The sequence below is a fragment of the Ctenopharyngodon idella genome, chromosome 15, assembly GCF_019924925.1.
Source record: "Ctenopharyngodon idella isolate HZGC_01 chromosome 15, HZGC01, whole genome shotgun sequence".
NCBI lineage: Eukaryota > Metazoa > Chordata > Actinopteri > Cypriniformes > Xenocyprididae > Ctenopharyngodon > Ctenopharyngodon idella.
In genome coordinates, this window is record NC_067234.1 from 5236641 (window position 1) to 5262500 (window position 25860).

At 36.5% G+C, this 25860-nt stretch overlaps 2 protein-coding genes across 3 annotated transcripts in view; one reads left to right on the forward strand and one right to left on the reverse strand.

The window, feature by feature from the left end:
• Nucleotides 1–406: 406 nt before the first annotated feature.
• On the reverse strand, nt 407–14888 carry gpr55a (G protein-coupled receptor 55a). 2 transcript variants are annotated; one of them, XM_051863805.1, is made up of 3 exons: nt 14788–14888; nt 9539–9713; nt 407–3417 (listed from the first exon to the last, which is right to left on the reverse strand). In XM_051863805.1, the coding sequence occupies exons 2-3, from the start codon at nt 9555–9557 to the stop codon at nt 2420–2422; spliced, it is 1017 nt and encodes a 338-aa protein (XP_051719765.1). In that variant the 5' UTR covers nt 9558–9713; nt 14788–14888; the 3' UTR covers nt 407–2419. The 2 variants fall into 2 exon arrangements, with proteins under 2 accessions (XP_051719765.1, XP_051719764.1); XM_051863804.1 differs by lacking the exon at nt 14788–14888 and adding an exon at nt 11520–11616.
• A 2399-nt stretch (nt 14889–17287) lies between these two features.
• The window catches only part of ngef (neuronal guanine nucleotide exchange factor), a 31934-nt gene continuing 23361 nt past the window's right edge, over nt 17288–25860 (forward strand). Inside the window, exon 1 of the mRNA XM_051862013.1 lies at nt 17288–17777. Within this exon, the coding sequence (XP_051717973.1) occupies nt 17567–17777 (211 nt within the window). The 5' untranslated portion in view covers nt 17288–17566. The remainder of the gene's footprint in view (nt 17778–25860) is intronic.

Sequence of the window (25860 nt, forward strand, 5' to 3'; positions counted from 1 at the left end):
TACTTCCTACTGCCAAATATCAAATGATTGTTTTGGACAGCAAATATTGCAAATATAATCATAAATATATGGTTAATAAATAGTACATTAATAAATCTAAACTTCTAACAGATGTTTCTATGATTGTAACAGACTTTACTGAACAGTTCAACCTTTCAGCTTTAAGAGAATGAATGTTAGTGTGGTTGTGTTGTTCTCAAACAAAACCACTGGAGGAAAAAATAAAAAACAAAACACATTTTTGAACTAAGAGCATTCAGAGTCTGTGTGGCACCTAACACATTACCACAGCTAAAAATAAGTGTTCTTGAGGTTTATATTGTACAGATCAGGATGATCTCTTGTACCCACACTGGCAATCATCTTGAGAAAGGAAGCTAAATGAATATGCCTCAAATGGTTCACATATATTTTAATACAAAGTCTTGTTTATTGTAATAAATAGCATGAGTATCAAACAGACAAAAAGAGATGGTGACAACAGAACATCAGAAGTACAGATTAATAATCAGAGCACCTTTTGTAGAAAAACAAAACACATTCAGTCAGGGATACAGCATTAAACTTGATTTGAAATAAAAAACAAAATGTAGTGTTTTGTCAAACTTCCCTGCTATAAAACAAGACACTCCCTGTCGGTTGCATTTAACCTTTACTCTCTCATAACACATTTCGATGCACATTTCAATCAAATGCTTCTGCTTTAGAATGGGAACCTTTGACATCAACTTAAACTTTATTCTATGTTAGGAAAGTAGTGTTAAAGTTAATCATTACTTTAAACATGAACACTGTCACTGAACTCACTTTATGTGAGCTATAAACATCTTGTTGGCTGACGAGCTTTGGAAATCATTGGAAGCAGAAGGTCGTCCTCTGCTGGTGAGAAGAGGAACATGAGAGTTTGGACCAAACGAATCAAGAAAACAGGTGCACGTTCCTAAAACAGACTTTCATAATCAGGTTTCAAAATATTCTCTTGGATTAAATCTGTTGAAACAGTATTTTAATATTTTGCACAAGCAAATTGTAGTCTACAAATAGGACCTTTGTTGCATTGTGACATTTTCAGGACAAAAGGTGCACGAAATATTGACAGCTAGCGGTTGAAATGGGTACTGCAGTTCAAATTCAAAATATTGGAGAGAGTTGTTTTCTCGCCCCCTCCTCCTCAGACTCGACGCTCACGCGGGATGCCAGATTGAGGACACTCAACTGCGATCTCAGACACAGTTTGTTTGCTTGCTTCCATTGCTGCAATACGCTGTGTTTTTCGCCAACTGGCAACCCGGGGTGTCGAAATACTTTTGGGTAAAGTGGTAGTGAGTGGACGGAATTACACAGACCAAAACAAAAACAGACATTCCGACACGGAGCGCACATTTTAAAGTAAAATAACTGGCTGTCGTTTTTCAGAGAAACAAGTATTTGAACTTAGCATGTTTCCTAAATCTCTGCAAACGTATTATGGTGTTATTATGCTTTAGTACATTGAAAATACAAAAAAACCCCCATCTTTTCTTAATTATTCTTAAATGGTTATTCTCATCACTGTAATAGCCTGCATGTAGGCTAATTTGTAATTATGTTGATTAATCTGATTAATGCTTTTTGTAATGTTTTTTAAAGAAAATAGGCCTAATTTTTAAAGTTAATTAAAGGCAGTATAACATGTTTTTTATGTATAAATAAAAATAATTTCTAGTTATTTATTTATTTATTTTTAATATTCCTGGTAATTTTAATGTTACAGTAACGAGAATGAGACTTTTTATTTTGCATCACAATAATGAGAATTGGAGGGTAAAATTAACTTAACTGTCTTGAAAATAATGTCACAATGCAAAAAACTAGAGGGTACCAATATAGTAGACTCAACATAAAAATATACTTTCATTTTTATTATTATTTTTGGGGTAAAATGTGACCCAGTCCGGACACCTCTTTTGTTTTCAAAGGAGGTGTTAAGTAAACATAAAATTTACTAAAAATATTGTATATCATGGCATAAGCTATAAATAGAAGTACGTGATTTTAAAAAACTGATAATAATAATAATAATAAAAATACAGCTAAATTTTGTTTTAAAAATCACACCTGTGTTTAAAATAGGGCACAATGTACTGTATTAATTTTACAGAATTTTTCGTGTTTTACCTGTATTTTGAACTTCATTGCGTTGTGTTATAGGGTTAACGGAAATGTCCGTGAAATTACTGGATAATGTCCAGGTCATTTTCTACCAGTAGGCTACATTATCTGTTTTGGATTTTTTATTTTTTTTTACAGTGTATACAGTACTTCCCATCCACCTGCACACTCAGCTCATCCATATGAACATGTCTGTGTACCATCTTCCTTTGCTGTGTAGGATTAATCATCCTAGAATTTCGGCTTTCCTGAATTCCCCTGTAGGTCTTTATGTAAAATCAGTAACCACACATATTTCCATCTTTTCAGTGTCTGTGGACGTACCATTATTCATTTCGCCAAATAACATTTGACAATTTGAACTTCGTATGCGCATCTCTCTGGTGCGTATAGCCATTCTCCTCTCTCGCTTTGCAGACTCCAGGTTCTCTTTAAGAATGAAGTAGTAACATGCGCCATCTGCCAAGATGTTCATATTGCTAATACACATGCTTATGTGAACAAAATAGCGCAGTTTATCGATGCTGTTTGAGTTCAGATTGCTTGTCTTGGCAGGGAAGTACATCAGCGCCGCTATGTGGTAAGGAATGAAGCATGTGAGGAAGACCACCAGGTTGCTGAGGACGATCTTCATGCTCTTGTTGTTGCGCAGTTTGGCATCGCCTGGATTGCGTGCCCTCAAGTGGTGCAGAATCTGCACCACGCGCACGGAGCAGAACACCATTAATATGACACTGCTGCAAAACACTGTCTCCATAGAGACCAGAATCCAACTTTTCGACCAAGTTCCGTTGGAGAAATCCTGGAAGCAGTAAGTTGTGTTGATTGAATAATCGTGAAATTTGTAGATGGGGGTGCTGAATCCAAATAGCACCACCCACATGACCAGGCACACGAGCACTGCCTTGCGTGGAGATCGCAAACGGCGCGCAGCAAATGGAAACTGAAGAGCGATGTAGCGGTCGGCCGCGATGCAAACGCTCAGCATTATGCTGCCATAGATGTTGACGTAGAGCAGGCTCTCCAGCAGGGAGCAGAAGGTATTACCAAGAGTCCAGGGCTTCTTGTATGCATGTATCTTAAAGGGCAGAGACAGCATCAGCAGGCAGTCGTTGATGATCAGGTTGATGAGGTAAACCATGGATTCGCTCAAGCGTCGAACACGAAAGAGCAGCAGCCACAGAGCAGCCAGGTTCAGGGGGAGGCCGAAAACCATAATGGGCACATACACACACCACTGGACCCAACACACCCAGTCACAGCTGTCTGTTTTGGAGAAAGAGAAAAAGAGACGTTAGTATTCCAGCTAACTGAGAATGTTCTCAGAACTTTGGCAAGGTTCTCTCAAAGTCAAGAACATTCATAGTAACATTAATAGAACTTTTGTTCAAAGTTATCTGGTCTTTAATAACATTCTCAAAACATTACCAATTTTTTTTTTTTTTTCTGAAATGTTTTATTTGGACATTCATCTAACATTTTTTAAATGTTACTTCTTGTTTCTGAATGTTGAAAGCCACTCAAAAGCAAGGCTTGACATTAATATTTTTTGCTCACCAGTCACTGTGGCTAGTGTTTTTTTTTTTTTTGTGACATCGATACCCAGGGAAAAAACTGCCATATAGGCATATATATATATATATAACACACAGAGGCATCTTTATGCGCATGCACTTTGGGTGTGAGCACAAAATCTGAGGGAGTGAGTAAAATTATGCCCCATACATGCACTCATAAGGTGAAATTCAAGCCCTGTAACAGCAACAATATTCATCCGGAGCTAATGATACGAGTGAGGGGAGGCAAGTTTGTCATCTCACTGTCACAGCGAGAAAGCACAGCTGATATCATGTATCTATTCTTTGTAAAATGAGTATTGGGAGTATTTCATTTCAATCGATATGTATCAAAAAATAGATATTTTTGACAACTATGTATATATTATATATCAATTTCAACCCGCCAAGGTGGCTAGTAGGAGGGACTGCGTTACACGCCACTGCTGAAGTGTTAATGTCAAGCCCTGCTCAAAAGTAACATTCCCATAATTGTTCAAAAGTGACAGTAAAGACATTTATAATGTTACAAAAGATTTCTATTTCAAATAAATGCTGTTCTTTTGAACTTTCTATTCATTAAAGAATCCTGAAAAAAAATGGTTTTGGTCATGGTTTCCACAAAAATATTAAGCAGCGCAACTGTTTTCAACATTGATAATAATAAGAAATGTTTCTTGTGCAGCAAATCACCATATTAGAATGATTTCTGAAGGGTCATGTGACACTGAAGACTGGAGCAATGATGCTGAAAATTCAGCTTTGTATCACAGGAATAAATTACATTTTAAAATATAAAACAGTTATTTTATGAAGTTTTATTTAACAAAATTCGGGAGGCGCACGTTCAGGTAATCAACCAATCAGTGCAAGAGGAAGCCGGTATATAAAGCCGTCTCTCACCTCTATCCCGCGACAAGTTTCACAGCATCCCTCCACCACCCCATCACCTCACTCTTGGCTGGTTTCTATCCCAGTTAAGGAGGGGGAGTACTCTGGGTTCGGGCCAAATTCCGAGCTCGGAGCCCTCCCCCGGACAGCACGCCAAATACGCATAAATTACTATACAAATTACTTTATTTTGATTTCATGTACGTGTAAACTCGTGAAATTGTAATAATATTTCACTCTATTACTGTTTTTAAGTGCAGCCTTGGTAACAATAAAAGCCTTTTTTTGAAAACATTAAAAAAATCTTAATGACCCCAAACTTTTGAACAGTAGTGTGTCAAATTTGACAACTTTGTTGCTATGACAAATTACAAATACCATCTACCTTTACAAATTCCATCTACCTTTTTTACACTTAGTGAAAACAGCCGCTGCTAACATATACATATAATGGGGGGAAATGTAAATGTACGATGATGCCGTGACTGGCATGTGATGTTTATAATTAAAGTTTTGCCGATCACTTCAACAGTTTTGTGGAATGAATTACAAGTTTTTGGACATGAATTACTAAAAATGCAAATATTCACTGTAGTGACACCTCATCGTACAGATCATATTTACATTGATACAAACACACCTGCACCAAAATCAACACCTTCTGCCTTCAAAAATGGTCTAATGGTCTATTATGGCTCATTGTTGATTGAGCACTGTGTCCGAACTGTTCGCACTTTATTTTATACGCATTATCTTTCTATTCTTTTAATTCTTTTTCTTGTTTTTATTTCATTTTTAATGCATTTTATATCTTTTATGTATCATCTTTTTATTTCTGACTTTTAATGCATTTTAAATCTTGCTGTCTGGTTGAAAGAGCTGGGAGAATTAGGAAGTAAGCATTTGTTATCTCTGGATGGAGCTCTGACAGAGTTAGTCCAGGAAGATTTGTCTTTAAGGGTACTGTTTAAACGCACAGCTAACTGACAAATATTTTTAGAGTTATCCCTGGATGGAGCTCTGGATAGAGTTAGTCCAGGAAGATTTGTCTGTAAGTAGGAGTGTGCGATATAACGATTTTTGATCGTGGACGATTAAAATGTCTCCACGATCTGCTTATACAGAAATATAGTAGTATCGTGCTACAGTGCTTTCTATCAGTTGCAGCTCCAGCACCTCCGTCTCAGCATACTGTTCAACGTGACGTACATTCACATTTTAACGCAGCGGTAGAGAGTAATATTCGCAGGACACTTCAGTCCACAAAAGTTCATTATTTCATGTGCCTTGCCGGTTAAACTTTTCTTTTGTGTGCTGACATGCCGCATGTGTTTTTCAGAACAAGTACACGCGAAGCGCACAGGCACTAAAAGCCCGTCAAACAGCGCCTGATTACTAAGTTATCTTTAGAGTCCGATTGCTCTAATACTGTCAAATACACACAAAGTTTACATAAACATAGTTGGTTATGTCTAAAGTGAAAGTAAACATTTGAGAGAAAATTGGATGCGTGGCTGTATATTAGAGATACGTGCAGGTCTTTAAACTGACAGAGCAGCCTAATATTAACCATGCTGCCGCTTGTCCTTAAAGCGATTATTTACTCACTGTAATGTTGTTTCAAAACTGTATTAATTTATTTCTTGTGCAGAACACAAAATAAAATATTTTGGAGAATGTGGGTTAACCAAACAGTTGCTGGTCTCTATTGACTTCCATGGTAGGAAAAACATAGTCACTGTGGACCAGCAACTGTCTGGTTACATTCTCCAAAATAACTTTTATTTTCAACAGAAGAAAGAAACTCATTAGGGTTTAAAACAACTTGACAGAGTAAATTATGGAAGGGGGGGGGGGGGGTAACTATCCCTAATTATCCCTAAAGAGAAAATCACCCACTGCTCTTGACTGAGAACTTTAATACATTAGCTTTATTAAGAATCAATGTATAATTTATACCGTGAAGTCTAGTGTTTTATTTTTATATTTGTTCATTTAATTTTTTACTTGAATGCTACTGTTAAATACACCTACTGTAGCTGAAAAAAAAAATAAAGCATTTTATTAATTTCATTTGTATAATGTGTAGTCTATGTTTTCTTCTTTTTTAATAGCAAAGATAAAATAATGACAAAGATTTCCACTTTGGCCTAAATGTCTGCCATTTTTTTTATTTTATTTTATATTTTGTTATTTTGTAAGGCTTTGTTTTTAAAATAGGGAAATTAGTTTGGCTGTAATGCTCAGTCACTTGCAAAATAGTAAAAACAACATGAAGAATCGTGATTTTCCTGAAAAAAATTGTGATATGATATTTTTGCCATATCGCCCACCCCTATCTGTACTGTTTAAACGCACAGCTACCTGACAAATATAAATAGTTATCCCTCTGCGTGAGGAAGATCCATTTAGATCCGCTCTGATGGATAGATCCGTTTAGATCCTCTCTGACGGACAACAAAAAACTCCCTGAAACTTCCTAACTCTTCCATTCAGAAAGCGGAATTCTCTGTTTTTACTGTTATTTCTATTTCTTATGCGTTCCATTTTTTCCAAATTTGTATTTGGTTCTTCTTTATGTAAAGCACTTTGAATTACCATTGTGTATGAAATGTGCTAAACAAATAAAATTGCCTTGCCTTGCCTTGTTGCATAGCAGATAGCAGACTTTATGAATTAATTATGGAGCCACACTGTACCTATTATGAGCCCACATTATACAGTTTTCATTATCTTTCATGAACAAATATTGGATGACTGTGGGATGGTGGTTTATATTTCAACATGTTGATTGTTCTCCTATAAGCAAAGCAAACTTCTATGGATACAACTTCATTAAAGTCTGAAAAACTGTTGAAACACAAGTGTCTATCTTTAATATTGTTTAATATCTTTAATATGTTGAAGAAATCAAGATGGAAACCGGTTTTTTGGGGGGGGGCAGGGGTGTATAATAAAGTGTTGCTTACACAGCTATGAAACGGCACATGTGACAGAACAAAATATATGTACACTAGTGACATCATGGTTTTAGTTTACTCACGTTTGCCGGAACTAGTGCCGGTGATCAATCAGGATGGTCTACCCACACTATATTTGTGTCGATTTTTTTACGGTAAGAGTTTGAGGTTTGTCTTGGTTGTAACACATCCTGATATGTATTTCCTGCTTACATTTTAAACACACTTACCAAGTTGATAGTACTAAAAATTCTTCGTGTCATATGATACACTCTAAAGAGAAATGGTTCTAAACAGTACCAAATTTGGGTTCCTCGGCTTGTAACAATAGCAGAACCCATTTGAAAGTTAAAATTTATAGACATTTTAAGAAAGAAATAATTTACCTGTTGAGAGTGTGTTGACAGTCTATGTAATTAAATGGCTAAGCTCCAGAAAACCAGTAATGATGTGGCTTTGACAGTTACAGGTTTGAAAAACAAAAAGGCGGGAAAAAAGAACCCTAAACTCTAACACAAAGAACCATTTCAGCATGTAAAGTGTTCTTCAGGGTCATGCGGTTCTAAATAGAACTGTAACTACGTGTAAAGAACCTTCAAAGAACCATCTTTTTTTAAAGTGTATGTGCCAATTTTCAATATGACGGTTTTAAATATAAGCTTAGAATTTTAATTTTCAGAACAGCTAGCTAAACCCAGTGTTTCAAATTTCCCTGCATTGTCTCTCCTGAACAATAATATTTGAATATATATATATTCAAAAAGTTACTTCATTTCAATAGCCCACTTTAGACATTATATACTTTGCAAGTACAATTAACTCTCGTTTAGTATTAGTAGACTGTTAGGTTAAGGTTAGGTGTTAGGTTGCTGTTTAGTAGAATAAGTTGACTAGTTGAATGTCTGTTGTGGCATCAACAAAATAAAGTGTTAGCAGATATTAAGCAGACAGCCTACTAATACAGGAAGTTGACATGTATTGCAAAGTTACTTATAGTTAGTATAGAATGTCTAAAGTGGACTATAAAAAAAACATTTAAAGCATTTGCATGGTTAACTATGTTACAATTCAAGTTAAAAATATTTGAACATAGAATTATTGACTTATCCTCTAAGTAGCCTTCCAACCCTGAGGTGTAGAGATGAAACTCTTATCTCATCTAAAACAAACAATGTATGGAAATACATGCAAATAGCCTTATGCTGGAGTAACCACATCTGTGTATCTTTATTAAAATACAGAATTATCACTGAGAAACATGGTCAGCTTGTGATTTGAAGATCTCATTATAAATAGGTCAAATAGATTAATCTTCTGACTAAGATTAACTTAAGATTCAAAAGGGCTGCTTTCCATCCGAACACTAGATATTGGTCAACTGTCCCCATAAGTAGGTTAGATCTGATCAAACACCAGTCGCTGGAAATTCTCTGATGATACAGTGGAAGACGGCAAATGGAAATGTGGTCTCCCTGGGATTTTTTCTTTCCGTTTTTTTTTTTTTTCTGCTATTCTAAATGTATATGTTAACCACATTAAACTTGAAAACTTTGTTTATTACCACTTTGAAATAGTTACTATTAAAGAAAGTCGAGTTGAAACTCATAAAAATCAAGTAGAAATTACAGAAATTATTGTGGCAAGATAGTAACGATGACAATATTATCTTCACTGAATTCGTTTGAACCTAACCAAAATAAACGATTAAAAATACAAGTTGAGAAAACTCAAACATTTCCTCCAGCTGGTTGCCTTAAACTTTTAAGTTTTCTCAACTTTAATTTTTTACAGTGTGGGTCACATTTTTATTTTCTAGCAACTAATTAGGCCTATCAAGTTTTTAACTAGGCTACAATGAAAACAAACCTGAAACAACATGCTCTTGAGCTTATTGATATACAGATAACGCTTAATTTCAGCGGAAACTGCGGTTACTATGGTAAATTGTTATAATGAACACCAGACGCGCCGGTTACTCACATGTATTGTTGGAGTTCATTCCCACGGCCAGTCCGCTGTTATCCGTACTTCAAGGCAAGTTCTTGATCCTCACGACTGTTGATGTGTGAAAACTGCCGCTGAAGCATTGCGTGCGGTCTGTCTGTTGAATGAGTGAGTTCTGTTTCTTTTGTTTCCGCTGCAGACCAGCTGAACTCTGTAGTCAGACAGAAACTGGTAAGATATCTGCCAAAAGAGAAACTACTGTTACACGCGCTCACGCACTAGCCTCAACTGTGCTCATGGTGAGTTTGTTGGTTTAGTGAAATGCGAAGCCGAACAATTAGCCCACCTACACACACCAAGTCATTTTGACAATATATGGGGTTTGAAATGTCAAAGTGGGGGAGCCCACCTACAAGGGACCTTCTCATAACTTTGTCTAACATTCTGGCAAGGTTCTCAAAAGTTAAAGAGCAAATGTTCTTTCAGTAACGTTAATAGAACGTTCGTTCTCAGTTATCTTGTCTTTTATGAAACAATTATGAAACACAAAACAATTCAATTTACTGTGTTTAACTTGTTTAGCTGACATACAGGTATAGTGGCGCACAGAAAATATACAATAAGGATTATTTATAAACCGCCAATAACATCTAACAGTGATTCACAATTATTAATTGAACAAAAACACTGCAATTTTGGTGAAAGACAACATTTACAGTAGCCCTGAACACATCTTCACTGTTTGTGGACGGAGCCTCAAGATCTGCGGTATGCCACTGCTTGCGCAAACCATAATAGACAGGAAGATAAATAAAGATAGTGTGCGAAATAGCACTGGTAAAGACCGAATTTTTCCACTTCATTCTAATGAGGAACATTTCACTTTTTCTCACGGCAGCAACACTGCATGAATGGGTAGAAGTAGTAAAGTAGTACAGTAGTGTGCTCCTGCAAAGTACCAAACCCACTGATCTATAGGCTACGAATGTCATTTTTTAAGAGATCAGTGACCAAACCTCAACACTAGATGACGACAAATCTCAAGTTCCGCTTTTAACGGCTTGCAGAACCATTGCTGTGTCCTATTTTGCCTACTTACTATGCCCTAAAAGTATATGTAGAGCCTAAAGTAGGCTACATACATTTGAGTGGGTATACAGAATAATAGGCAAGCTCTGGGACATTCTTCATCATAACTGCATCATTAACGAACCGCTCTGTCTCTGCACTTACGTGCATCTGTTAAACTGCCCTGTCAATCATCTTGTCACAGTTAAAATCCTTCACATTCTATTTAATTTATTTTCCTACCGAATCGGAGAGATATGTAAAAGTACATTGATCTGCCAGTCGGGTCTTTATTGCGGAGACTCATGTGTTCGCATAATGATAAATTTAAAAGTTAATGACCAAACGTATCTTATAAAAGTTCACAATGCTGTTGCAGATGAAATATAATGTGGATAACATTGAATAAATAGCCTATATTTTCTTCAGGTTAGATAACTCAAAACCTTTATTTAAACCTCTTTACTTAATGCGATAGTTCACCCAAAAATGAAAATTATCCCATGATTTACTCACCCTCAAGCCATAGGTGTACATGATTATCTTCTTTCAGACGAACACAATCAGAGATATATTTAAAAATATCCTTAGTCCTCCAAGGTTTATAATGGTTGTGAATAGGGGGCCGTGTTTTGAAGTAAAAAAATAATGTATCCATCCATAAAATATACACATGCAATTTCTTTACTTGTTTATGTTCAAAGACACAACTGACTGTTTATGTAAACTTTGTGTGTTTTTGACATAACCTTGTGTGTATTTGACAGTTTAAGCCCAATAACACGTGAAAGAGAACTTAGTCTGATACTCAAAGGCCGTCTGACATCCAGCTTTCTGTGCACGTGCTTCGGATGTGTGTGCTCAGAAAACCATATATCAGAAGTTTAAACTGTTATGGCTTTAAAGGTTAGTTCACCCAAAAATGAAATTTCTGTCATTAATTACTCACCCTCATGTCGTTTCACACACGTAAGACCATCGTTCATCTTCGGAACACAAATTAAGATATTTATGATGAAATCCGAGCAACGAAATGACCATATTCAAGGTCCAGAGAAGTAGTAAAGATATAAAATAGTCAACGTGACTACAGTGGTTCAACCTTAATGTTATGAAGCGACGAGAATACCTTTTTGCGTGAAACAAAACAAAAATAATGAATTTATTCAAGAATTTTTCCTCTTCCCTGTCAGTCTCCTACCCAGCTGATGCAGTAAACGCAGTACAGAGCTTCCGAACATTGTCCGAACATCGCCTAATACAGGGTCGGCGTTCTGACATTAACATTCATGATGATGAAGAACTGCAATGTCACGTTAGTGTAGCCGCGACAGAGATAATAATCAAAACCAAACAGATGTTTTGTTGTTTTTTTGGCAGAGTACCTGAGGCACGAGCTGTGCAGGCTCCGCCCTCTTCTGGAAAGCGGGGTGGGGAGCAGTAACTCTTCTGCATTTAAAGATACTTGCATGAAAACAGCATGTTTTTCCTTCCACTCAAAAATGGGCACATGGTATAATAAATGATGATAAGAATTTACAACATACTATAATAAATGATCTGTGGGGTGTTTTGAGTCTGAAACTTCACAGACACATTCTGCAGACGCCTGAGACTTATATTACATCTTGTATAAATAAAAGGTCCCCATATGCCAATTAAAATGTACTACAGGCTTTTTCCAGGTATTTATAACCTTATTAAAATTATGCCGAACAAAACGACAGATGCTTTCATGAGCCATCACATAGGGCTATTTGCAAGCTTTCAGCGGGAATCTCTTGAGTGAGAAAAAGCTTACAGATATGTTGCCCGCCCTTAATGACTTCTGTAATTTTTAATGGTTCGATTCTGCACTTGATGCATCCTCGATATCAAGAACACATCCGGGTACTTTCATGCGTTGTCTGTACTTGCGTTCTTGAGTATTGGAACCGGGCTTTGATGGTTAATGATGACGTAGTATACAAGAACGCATATTGAGAAACGGTTCTCGTCTAATGCAATGGGTTGTGGGCAATATTAGTCACTAGAGTATGCATGGATCTGCACTTCGGATTCTAACCAGAAGAAGTAGTCCATCCAGGTATTTTTGGAATACTAATTTCAACATATTATGATTTAGGACACACTAATTCTAATTTCGAATACTATTTATTGTATGTGAATAGAGAATGTGAAGCTGACGTCACGCCGTGTTAAGGTAACTGTCTTGTTTAGACGACATTTAAGGAGAATCGCGCTGCCTTTCTGCAAGTGAGTTTAAAGAGTTAGTTCACCCAAAAATGAAAATTCTGTCATTAATTACTCACTCTCATGTCGTTCTACAGCCGTAAGACCTTCGTTCATCTTCAGAACACAAGTTAAGATATTTTTGATAAAATCTGATGGCTCAGTGAGGCCTCCATTGACGGCAAGATAATCAACACTTTCAGATTCCCAGAAAGCTAAAGACATATTTAAAACAGTCCATGGGAGTACAGTGGTTCAACCTTAATGTTATGAAGCGACGAGAAAACAAAATAATGACTTTATTCAACAATATCTAATGATGCGTGATTTCAAAACACTGCTTTATTAAGCTTTGAAGCTTTACAAATCTTTTTGTTTGTTTTGTCATTTATCAAACTGGCAAAGTCACGTGATTTCAGTAAACGAGGCTTTGTTACGTCATAAGTGTTTCAAAACGTTTCGAAATTTCAATGGTTCACGTGACTTTGGCAGTTTGATACGTGCTCCGAACCACTGATTCGAAACAAAAGATTCATAAAGCTTCGAAGCTTCATGAAGCAGTGTTTTGAAATTGCCCATCACTTGATATCATTGAATAAAGTAGTTATTTGTTTTTTTGGCGCACAAAAAGTATTCTCGTCGCTTCATAACATTAAGGTTGAACCACTGTAGTTACATGAACTGTTTTAAATGTGTTTTTAGTAGCTTTCTGGACACTGAAAGTGTTAATTATCTTGCTGCTAATGCAAGCCTCACTGAGCCATCGGATTTTATCAAAAATATCTTAATTTGTGTACTGAAGATGAACGTAGGTCTTACGGGTGTAGAACGACATGAGGGTGAGTAATTAATGACAGAATTTTCATTTCTGGGTGAATGAACCCTTTAATGTAGTGTTTTGATTTTCTGTCATGACTGTGAAAAATATTGCCATTGTAGGTCATTCATGCTGCGTTGAAAATTGCCATAGTAACTTACATCATTGCTCAGGGAGAAAACTCCACTAAAATATTAGCACTATTTTTCAGCCAGTGTTTTCAATTCACGGAACTGAATTCTGCAAAACTACAGTGAGAACATCAAATTATCACGTAGTGCAATAAAATAGCTTCTTTTCCCTGCAAATGATACCATGAAGAATGTGTAAAAACAAGACAAAAGGTGCAGGTAATTTCAGTATGAGTAGCAGAGGGCGATCCTCTTAAGATGGAGGCGCCGTCCCAGCATGCAATGCGGCGTGACATAGCTTCACATTCTCTAATGGGACGCAGCACATGAACCTGCTTATTACGTTACTTTTAGCTTTTCTCCCAACCTTGCTAAGCTGATCTTTAGCTCGTTTTCCAGCCATCCTTAAATATCTAAAATTGTTTCCATGGATTTCAAAAAAGTATTTATAATAACAAAATAATAATTAAAATCATTACTTATTATCAAATATACGAGATAATAAAAACTATCATAAAAATATTAGCACGTGTTAAACGAAGGACCAAAGCAACAGCACAAACAATATTTGTTATCTTATCAACACGCCGCATGGACTTTGATCGCACTGCTGATGATCATTTAGACAAGGCTGGGCAGTGTTTCATCTATAGAACTGAGGCACACCTGTTCTTCACAGGTGAAGTTTATAAGAGAGAGGAGTCACATTGACGCAGCGCTCTTTTCATTGGCGTTACATAACCACAGGATTCCGAGGATTCAGAGAATCCACATTCCATCCCAAAAACTCAATACTGACAGAAGGCTTTGTTTATACACCCCCTACCTCCGAATACTCTGACAAACACAAATTCACCTAGCTATCTACACAAGGACAAAAAGAACTAAAATACATCTAAAATGGCAAAATGCAAACCCAAATCTCACTGCCAAAATAAAATGTTTTTAACATTTTTTTTTTTTTTTAGATTTTAACTTTAGATTTTAACATTATTAACTTTTTCAAAATTTGGTTTTGTGAGATTTACTTGACTTACATTATTCTGCAATTTTGGCCCCAGAGTACGGTTAGATATAGACACACAGAAGTCCCATAATCCTTATTTCTCTCTCAGGTATGCATGCTCTTTCTCCTTGTAATGTAATACTGATCTTTGACTTGACTAGCTAATAGTAAGAGGCGTTTCTCTTTTCTTTGTTAAGAGCTTGCCTGACACAGGCCTGCCTAATTGACGTCTGTGCTTGCTGTGTGTTATTCATGTGCATGAGTCTAAATTTTGTGCTTTAATGGAAATTTTAGGATTGCATTTCTGCCAGTGTTTGTGGTTACATGCACAGCCCATACTCTCTCTGTGTGTGTGTTCAAGCTTTTGTATACGTGTCAATGTGTGTTAATCAGCAGGATCACAATGGGATTAGACAGAGTGCTTTTGGCCAAGCAGGGGAGAGAGAACTTTTTAACCCTGAGTAGTCAGCTGACTGTAGAGAACAGGGTGTTACAAAGAATGTTGACTACAGAGTTGAGTACGTGTTGTTATTGTTAAAGGGTTAGTTCAACCAAAAATGAAAATGTCATTAATTACTCACTCTCATGTCGTTTCACACCTGTAAGACCTTTGTTCATCTTTAGAACACAAATTAAGATATTTTTGATGAAATCCAAAGTTGTTTTTTTTTATCCTCAATTGAAAGCAATGAAATTGCCACATTCAATGTCCAGAGAAGTAGTAAAGACATCATTAAAATAGTCAACGTGACTACAGCAGTTCAACCTTAATGTTATGAAGTGACGAGAATACTTTTGTGCGCTAATACAAAACAAACATTACGACTTCAACAAATTCGTCTCTCCCATGTCATCCTAAGCTATTTTCGTTGCACAGCTTCCAGGTTCTGCGTCCGAACGGCGACTCAGTATTGGCCGACGCTGTTCAGGAGCCGGCCAATAATGAGCTGGCGTTCGGACGTAAACACGGAAACGCTGCACTGCGCCAACTGTGTAACAGACTGACAGGGAAGAGGAAAAATTGTTGAATAAAGTCATTATTTTTGTTTTGTTTTTTTGCACAAAAAGTATTTACGTCGCTTCATAACATTAAGGTTGAACCACTGTAGTCACGTTGAGTGTTTTAATGATGTTTTTACTACTTTTCTGGGCATTGAATGTGGTAATTTTGTTGCTTTCAATGGAGGATAAAAAAAACCTCTTGGATTTCATCAAAATATCTTAATTTGTGTTCCAAAGATGAACGAAGGTCTTACGGGTGTGGAACGACATGAGGGTGAGTAATGACAGAAATTTCATTTTTGCGTGAACTAACTCTTTAACTACTAAAACTAAAACTATTAAAATCATTTATTGAAATAAAGCTGAAATAAAATCAAAATATGAATATTAGATGAAAACATTAAAATTAGAAATGTTGCCTTGGCAGCTAACTGAAATAAAATGTAAAAAGATAAAAAATAAAAAGTTTAAAATTTTAAGTTTTAAAATTACTAAAACTAAAACTGAAACAGAAAAATAAATGAAATAATAAATAAATAAATAAAGAACTAATAAAAATGACAAAAAATACATTCAAAATAGCAATAAATACTGTAATAAATGATATATCATATATATCATACTATATACACTGTATTATATAATATATACACTCTAATAAATGAGCAATAAGTCATTGCAACATATTTATTTAACTTAACCCATCAAAATAATTTAAGCAAATTCAACTTTTTTAAAGATTCAACTCAATTTTTTAAAGTCATTTTAGTAAAATTTAAGTTGAAATTACTTGTACAGCCAATTTGATTATACTTAACTTTTACAGTGTAAAATAACACTAAAGAATTTTGACAATTTTAGCATTCACAAAATATCATTTTTAATCAGTATTTTTGTCTTGTTTTCCAGTAAAAAATAACTCAACATACAATTGCGTAAAATATTTTTTCTTACCCCACTGACAAATTGTTTTTTAATTCTTGTTTTAAGCATAAACCTCAGTATATAAAAAATATTTTCCAAAGTAAAATAAGCTTCAAAATATTTTCAAATAAATCATGATAAAATCAAGTGATTCTTTAAAAAAAAGTCTAATCCTTTGAAAATGTTTCATCTTAAAAATGTTTAATTTTTTTTTTTTTTTTTTTTTTTTACTGAAAATGAAGACAAAAGGTTTGATTGCACATACAAAACACAAATCAACATTGATGCACACAGGTTCTTTCGAAGTATGACAGAAGTCATAGTCATGTTGTTTGAAGTGTCATTTGATGAGACATCATGGGTTAGGTGTCTACGTTCATATTAACAAAGTGACAACTAAAAAATACCAGATCTGCTGTTTTACATGACTGACTTTACCTGTTTTATACACACGTGGGGCAAGAAGTTATGTGCTCAGGGGAGAACAGGGCAATGCAAGTGAGACAGGGAAGGAAAAGAGGGCGGGAGAGAGCGACAGGGAGGCTGGGCCGGCAAGAATGAATGAGAGGGAGGGGGGAGAACTTTGACACCGAGGGCCAGAGGACAGGTTTGTGAGACAGCAGAGGATTCAGAGAGAGAGAAACACATACTTTAAACTTCTGAAGTCACCAACAACACGCCTGCCCCACAGGCAGAGGGAAAAGAAAGAGGCGAAAGAAGAAGAATGAGAGAGTTGATTGTCTAGAAAGGGTGCGTAACTTTGTGACTGTGGGATTGTGTGTTTGGGAACCCAAACTTTTGGATTCAGTTTGGATGGGAATTCCTGCTGTGCGTTTCAGATGAGGATTGTTCCATGAACGGCTGGATCTTGTTACTGATAGCTAATGGCGATGACAGCCCTGTTCCGAATGAAATGGGGACATAAACCTCAAGTGGTCCAGAGCAAAATTCAGACGCCAGTGCCCCATCTGCCCAGCGAGGATGACGATGACGATGAAGAGAAGTTGTCAAGTGGAGCTCCAATTCGCAGGAATTCACGCTTTTACCGCTCAATGAGAAAGAAAAAGTTATCTTCATCTTCAGAACAACAAGAAAGTGAGAATTATTTATATGTTTTATTTTATTTTAACACTAGAAAACCTTTCATGAACTATTAGTGTGTATGAATTTTATGTTCATTTATATATATATATATATATATATATATATATAGAACACTTTTGTTGTCATGATGACTGTCAAAAATTGGCCCACATATAATTGAACATAAAATTCATACATGCTAATATTTCATGGAAGGTTAAAAAAAAAAAAAATATATATATATATAATATATATATATATAAAAATAAAAAAATATATATATTAAAGGATTAACAGCTCTCATTTTAAAATCTGTGGTAAAGCTTTGCATATTGTTTGACTGCTAACTGGATATAAAACACAATCTATGCTACTGAAACCAATATGTTTGCTGTATTATTGTTACCTAGCAAATGTAGTAGGTCTAAACAAAGTGCACTATTGTTCCCTGTATGTTGTAAAACAGTTTGCTACGGTTTGTGGAGTCTAGCTCAACTGAATTAACCCTCTACGTTTTACTTGTGTGACCTTTACTGTGCAACAATGAAGGTTCTTTATTGGCATCGATGGATTCATAAAGATCATTTAACATCCATGGAATCTTTCCATTACGCAAAAGGTTCTTTAAAATCAAAAAAGGTTAAAAGATATAAGAACTGTTCAATGAAAGGTTCTTTAGGAACCCAAAAAGGTTCTTCTACATTTCATTTTGATGCTACTAATGAGTGACAGCAGTGATAGATTTGACTGTCAAACAAGTCCTAGTTCTAGAGTTAAAGAACATTTACCCCCGGTTTCACAGACAAGGCTTAAGCTAGTCCTAGACAATGTATCATTGTCGTTGTTTTGTCTCAAGATGTACACCAGTAATGTTTTTTTCTAGTGAACGTTTATAAAAGCTACTTTAATTGAACTAGGCCTAATCCTGGCTTAGGCTAAGCCCTGTCTGTGAAACTGGGCCTTAGTGTATTTTAATGGCTTATACACAATTATGACTTGGCAAATCAGTACTTGTCCTAGAGATTTTCTGAGAGAGAGTGAGACTGAAAGCACATGATTTTGCCCTGCGGTAAATTACTAAGCAGTCGAAACTCGAGAAACAGGTTTAATTGTTCACTGTTTGTTTTTAATTGTTCTGAAAAAGACATGTGCGTGTTTTTATGAGCACGAGCATCTTTATTAATGACGCGTTTATTCGCATTACTGAGACCAAATCGACCATTCTGAAAAATCACGTCATGATTTCCTTATTTATGACTCTGTTGTTGAGTTTGAGCTTTGTACATGTCAGGATTGAAGATGCCACTATGATGTTGAAAGCAGACCTGCTCTATTGTTGTCATGGCAGTCCGACTTAAACCCATAAACAATGAAACTGAAATCCATTTCATCAGCACACCTCTATACATGTCACAATGAATCAGACATATTCTGCCTAAAATGGCTCTTGACTTTTAGATTTTATCATTTTATCAGATTATTATTATGGTTGGATTATTGCACACAAAAAAAAGAAAGTGAAATTAATTGTAATTTTGGCAACGTCTTTGGGATAAAGTACAATCATGTGAGATCGCTGGCCTATAAAAAGCTGTTGTAAAGACGGTCCCACTTTATGGTGGCAGCCATATTAAGATCACATGAATATCCGTATATTGTTCACTTTATCTCGGCAGCCATCTTATTATCAGTTGCGTTTGGTTGCGAAAACAAATAATGAATGACAGAGATATCTTTGTATTAGGTATTGCTACAACTGAAGACCTTTGCTTTTGTGTGACGCTACCTTCACGTCAATAGACCTTATTCACAACAGCGCCATCTTTGTTGTTCTGCTGATGAAACACTGCAAAAATATCTTTCCAAGAAATTTCAGTTGACAAAACCTCCAGACAACATGAGCTGTGGAAAAGTATAAGTGATTTAGAAGCTTTATACAGCTTTTTACAGCTAATACCATTGAAAACAGGGCAAGTCTGTCCCTCACAACCTCACTTTCATACCTGTCATGGCGTTGCTCTGAATGAGGTCTGTAGGTGTCAGTATAAAGACCAAGAGACCATTGGAGAAAGCTATCTGTTAGCATTTCTGTTTGCATTCTAGAGAATTTTATGAACCCATCACTTGAGCTGTAAACCACTTTATATTAGAAGTTCCTGCTGCAAACAGAAAAACACAAGTAATTTTTAGCCTCTAAAATCCGAATATGGCTACCTTTGAATAGCCTTCAATGAACATTTTGACAACATCATGTAGTTACAAAATCTAACTGCTAAAGCTAATCAGCAAAACATTATTTTAGATATTTCAGTTGTCTGGTCTCCAGAAAAGGTCCTTGGTGTACAGACCTCCATAACAACAGGTTCTTTCATCACCTATTAACACATTAAAGCCAACACTGTGTGAAGTCCCAGGCACGAGGAAGGCAATTGTTACATACTGACAGTGTGCACAACAGCATCTTTTGCATTTTATGTGACATGGTTAATGATTGTATTATGCAGTGCCTCACCTGTTTTTCCAGAGAAAGCTGTTTTAAATGGCTGAACAAATGAATTCTGTCTTTGCATATTTGCTTAAAGCCACGCACACCTAATTTCTTTTGTCACTGAAATACCTTTATTTGACTCTGCTGAAGATAAAACTACATTTTTACATTTTCTGAAGAAAATGTGAGTGATAAATTCTTCACCATGAGTCTTTTGGTGTGTTCGACTTGAAGTGGCGCTGCACAGACCGATTGGTTTATGACTTTAAAGTACTGCGGGAGCAATTCGAAAGCATATGGAGCCGCCTGCTCTCTAATCGCTCTCACGGTGATGTCATACACCGATTGGTGACTGCACAGCGTCGCTTCAAGTCAAATACACCTTTTATTAAATGATTCATTAAAAGAACCAGCTCATAAGAGTCATTTGTGTTTGCACAATATATTTTAGTTTTCACTATAAAGAACCGGTTAGTAAGAGTATTTTACTCAAGAATCGGACTACACTAGTTGTGAGGTATGATTTTGATCATTTGCTACCGGAATTATATATAATTTTTCTTGCAATTGCAAGTTTATATCTCAGATTTCTGACTTTATTTGTCAAAAGTCATATTTTTCTCAGAATTCTGAGTTTTTAGACACCTGATCTGACCGCATACACATACAGAATTCTGAGAAAAGTCTCAAATGTAAGTTATAAAGTCCAAATCAAAAGACAGAAACTTGCGATTGTGAGAAAAAAAGTCAGAATTGTGGGAAAGTCACAATTACCTTCGTTATTCTGTGGCAAAAACAAGCTTCCGTAGAAGATAGAATGAGAACTATGACATAGGTCCCTATTTTAACAATCTAAGCTCATAGTCTAAAGCGCATGGCGCAAGTGCACTTAGGGCTTGTCCGAATCCACTTTTGCTAGTTTAAAGACGGGAAAAATGGTTGGTGCGCCCGGCACATGGTCTAAAAGGGTTGGCCCTATTCTCTTAATGAGTAATGGGTGTGTTTTTGGTGTAACGTGCAAATCAGAGTCTCATCTCCCATTGCCTTTAAAAGCCAGCACTCGCGCCATGGCGGATTCGCTATTTACATGGCGGAATTTGCAAGCGGAAAAACTGAACGCTTCTCTAGCGAGGAAACGGATATGCGCCATTGACTTTAGACCAGGTTTCAGTTAATCAATGGTGCAGTCTATTTTAGTTGCCTCAAAATAGCAACACGCCAACAATGCACCTGAACACACCTCGTTTTCAGACCAGCACGCCCATGGGCGCACAAATGGGTGCAAATGCATTTGCTATTTAAATAACGTGGCGCAGGACGTGAAAATGATAACTGCGTCTGGCTGAAACTAGCAAAAAACACTTGCGCTGGGTGTATGATAGGGCCCATGGAGTTACATGCAACCTGCAGATACAACTCTGTAGAAAGGTGTGTTTTATCATTATTTTGTGATGTGTTGAATTATTGTTTCATATAAATTCAGCAGTGCATCACTCATTGTGTGTGTCAATGTAGGCCTATATGTGTGATGTTTGAGGCACAGGGTTCGTTTTAAGCTCAACATATTGATGACTTGATAAGCTGACAGTAGACGATCACCCAGAATACAGTGTCTATCTTTTGGGATAAGTCATGCTCTCTGCTCTTGTGTTTGTTTTTTGCAGTTGTCTGTAACTGTTTGTGAGTGTACATGTCAGTGCGAATGTGTGCTGTTCTGGAATTTGTCACATCTTTTTTAGAGAATGACTGTTTGGTGTGAATATGAAGAGTCAGAGGGTGTGTGTGTGTGAGAATGAGACTTTGATTGTCAAGGCATTTACTTCTCTGATGTTAAAAATGAATGTGTTTGTTTTGTAATGCCTCATAAGTTTTGGTAAGTCCAATGTACACAGTCTGTACGGTAATCCCCCAGTCTCGCTGTACAAAGTCTATGCAGCATTGTTTTCCTTATATACATGGACCAGGAAACAAGTCTTTCTAAAAAATTTAAAGTTTAAAAAATTTAATATTTAAAGGACCTACATTTTTAGTGTTTATTTATTTGTAAAGTCCACACGGAGGGCTTTATATGCTACATGCAAATCTGACTATATTAATAAATATAAAAAAGATTTTAGACATTTGATTGAATTTGCATTTTCATGATCTTGAAATCTTTTATGTAAAAGTTAAAAAAAGGAAACCCAAAAACTGAAAATTCTGTCATTATTTTAATTTTTGGGTGAACTATCCCTTGAAATGCTTGAAAAGTTGACAAATATAAATTATCCCGATGCATGAATTTCTTTTACAAAAAGAGTTGTTGTTGTTGTTCTTTCACTCTTGTTGTTCTTCTTCACCCATAGCACCATATGGTAAAAAGTTATGAAAAGTTATGGCCCACAGCTAGAGGACAGTCTGAACATTAACCACAGCAATTTTGGAATCTGTAACTCAATCCCTCTAGCACCACCAATGTTTCCGCCATTTTGAATTTTTTCTAACTCCTCCTAGACCGTTTGTCCTATTTTCGTGAAAACTTAACCAAAACATCTTCTCGAAAACTCACAAAATAATTATCAGAAGAACAAGCCAAAGTGTATGTGAGGCTATATATCCTCCTAGACCATTGGTCCAGTCTTCTGACTATGCTGGCAAAAAGTTATGGATTTCATGTCGTTCTCATTTACCTCATCAACAAATCTGATGGCATGATGGAAAACTGCATCTAAGGCAGTATCTCTGCAAGGCTTTGCCATATTGAGACCAAACTTGGTGCCATTGTTCCATTGCCACACAACATTGACCATAATAAATAAATTTGGTGTCAGTGCCACCTATTTTTCAAAAGCAATAAACAATTATGTCACATGGTAAGTGATTGTATTTATGGGTTTTCAACCATTTTGCTTAAAAAAAAATCTCTGAATGCCTTTTACTCATTTTTGCAGTTGGTCTGATGCTCGCTGTCATGATTGCTCATCAGTTTGCCTCTTGACCCCTTAAAGGGGTGGTTGATTATGATTTCACTTCTTTAACTTTAGTTAGTGTGTAATGTTGCTGTTAGAGCATAAACAACATCTGCAAAATTACGACGCTCAAAGTTCAGTGCAAAGGGAGATATTTTCTTTTAAAGAATTCTCTGTTTAAGCACTACAACAAATGGCTGGTAGGGACTACAACGAGCTGCTTCTTCCTGGGTTAGTGACATCACTAACACTAAAATTAACATAAACCCTGCCCCTGAGAACATACAAAAAACAGGGGGCGAGGCCATGTTGGGCTGCTTTAGCGAAGAGGAAGAGTTGTTGTAGTAAAGAGTTGTTGCCATGCCGTAATTTTACGCCGGACTGCTTCACAAACGAGGGTCAATTCAATGCTGGATTTGCACTAAAGATTAACATGACGGCACATGCTAGTAAATAAGTTGAATCAACTCCACAGCAACTACATAAATTTATCCACTAACCGTTCAGAAATGTCCAGATGCATTCTAAAAGTTGTAACTTCTTCCTGAGTCTCTCCATCAGTGTCCGACTCCGGTTTGAACAATGTAAGGTTGAACAGGTTACTGACAATCATCACTTTGGCTGTGTGAGATTCTCCAGCTTTGTTGTTGTTGAGCAAACAAAGCACGAGCTGTGAAAGCTCTGTCCTCTTCTGGAAAGCGTCCGGGAGCAGCAGCTCATTTGCATTTAAAGGGACACACACAAAAACAGCATTTGACAAGCTATAATGATCTGTGGGGTATTTTTTTTTAGCTGAAACTTCACAGACACATTCTGGGGACATCAGAGACTTATATTACATCTTGTAAAAGGGTCGTTATAGGTCCCCTTTAATATGTTTTGATGATGGTGGTTATCACGGGCACTCTAGCTGGTAACTGTGACATACCTCCCCTCCTAAGGAGCGGCTACCAGGCGCTCCTAACCTGATCAGAGAAATCCATAAATTCAATCTGTATAGATTCATAATTTTGAAAACTCTGGTAATATTCTAAAATGTGAAAAACAGTCAAAATAAAGACTAAGTAGGTGTGTTCAACTTTTGACTGGTAATGTATATTATATAAAATATGACTATGTATTATATAATAGGGCAGTAATGCATCACATCTAAAGTATTGAATGTTACATAACAGAAGTATATTTTCAAAACAGTCTAGACTTCTTGGTCTAGCAATAGCGTGAACCATAGGTAGTCAGTCTACCATATGTTTTGCTGTTCAAACAATGAATAGCACACACGCTTTTTGAACTCGGCATGCATCATTACAGGTTTCACTCAAATTGCAATGCCTGCTGGGAAAACAACCCCATTCACTGTTGATTCCTGCTCCAGATCTGGTGACACAATTGGAAACTGGGTTTAAAGCAAATTATTAACCAATGTACAGTGCAATCATAAAATAACTTTAGTGTCATGTTATGGTATGACAGATTGACCTGATATATTCTGTCCTTGTTTGTTTAATCTGTATTTTAGGAGCTCTGCTTTGAGCTGACCTCTGTTTGAACTATCAGCATTTGCAAACGTGAGGTCGGTTAGTCAGCCAGGTGTGGTTTGAACATCAGATGACGTGCAAGAAATAGAGACGTCGTTCTCTTAGAGACTAAATGTAGGAACTGGGTCGTTCTGAATCAAGAAGTACAGCGCACAACAAAAAATGAATGAAACCTCAAATCATATGGCTTCTTGAGAGCACCTTTCAACAAGCCACATGATTTGAGGTTTCATTCATCTCAAAAGCACAAACAATGCAGGACATTAAGTTACATGCTGAAGTTTAACATATAGTGTTAGAGGTTTGTTCAAATCCCCAACTCAAGTATGAGCATATCATGTTCACAAGTAATATAAAGGGCCATAGCACAGTGTAAAGCAGCATAGTGGAATTTATAGAGGTTAACGTTTAACATTCCTTGACAAGTCTGTCAAGAGCTCAGCAGTTATATTGATGCATGGATCAATATTTATCTAAGGAGTCTGACAACATGCTTGGCGATCCTCCTACTTAGCTCACGATCCAGGCACACAAATATGACCATGTGCCATTCATGTACTGAGTGAGCAGGAAGGCGCTTGGTCAAGAGAGCAGCTAAGGGAAACGACGTAAGGAGTTAATGAAGCATTTTGGATGCATCCTTTGTTCGTGAGACTTCAGAATTTGCAGAGGAGACAAATTCAGGGGGAAACAGAACAGACTTTCTCGGCAGTCACACACACACACATGCACAATTACTGAAAGTTCCATTTGAGGCCCCAGTTACACATTCCTGTGCCCACAAAGTTTCAGGCAGCACAGCCAGCATTCACAATGGGCCCTCTGTGTTTATACATGAGTGTGTGTGTGTGTCTCTGTGTTTGATTTGTCGGTGTGTATTTGTGTGGTAACAAGTGAATGACCAGTATGTTGTTATGAAGTACTTTCTTGGCAGTGGGATTCATCAACTCAATAGTGTTTAGCCAAACAATTGGTTTTACTTGTCTCTGATACCATATAAAGTCTGCTTCTGTTTTCTTATAAAAACATTTTTATACTGTCTTACTGTGCCTGTTTCTGGGACTGTCATGCAAGATGGATTTAGTTCAATTCCATTTTGTTCTATTCCACTCAAATGTGTC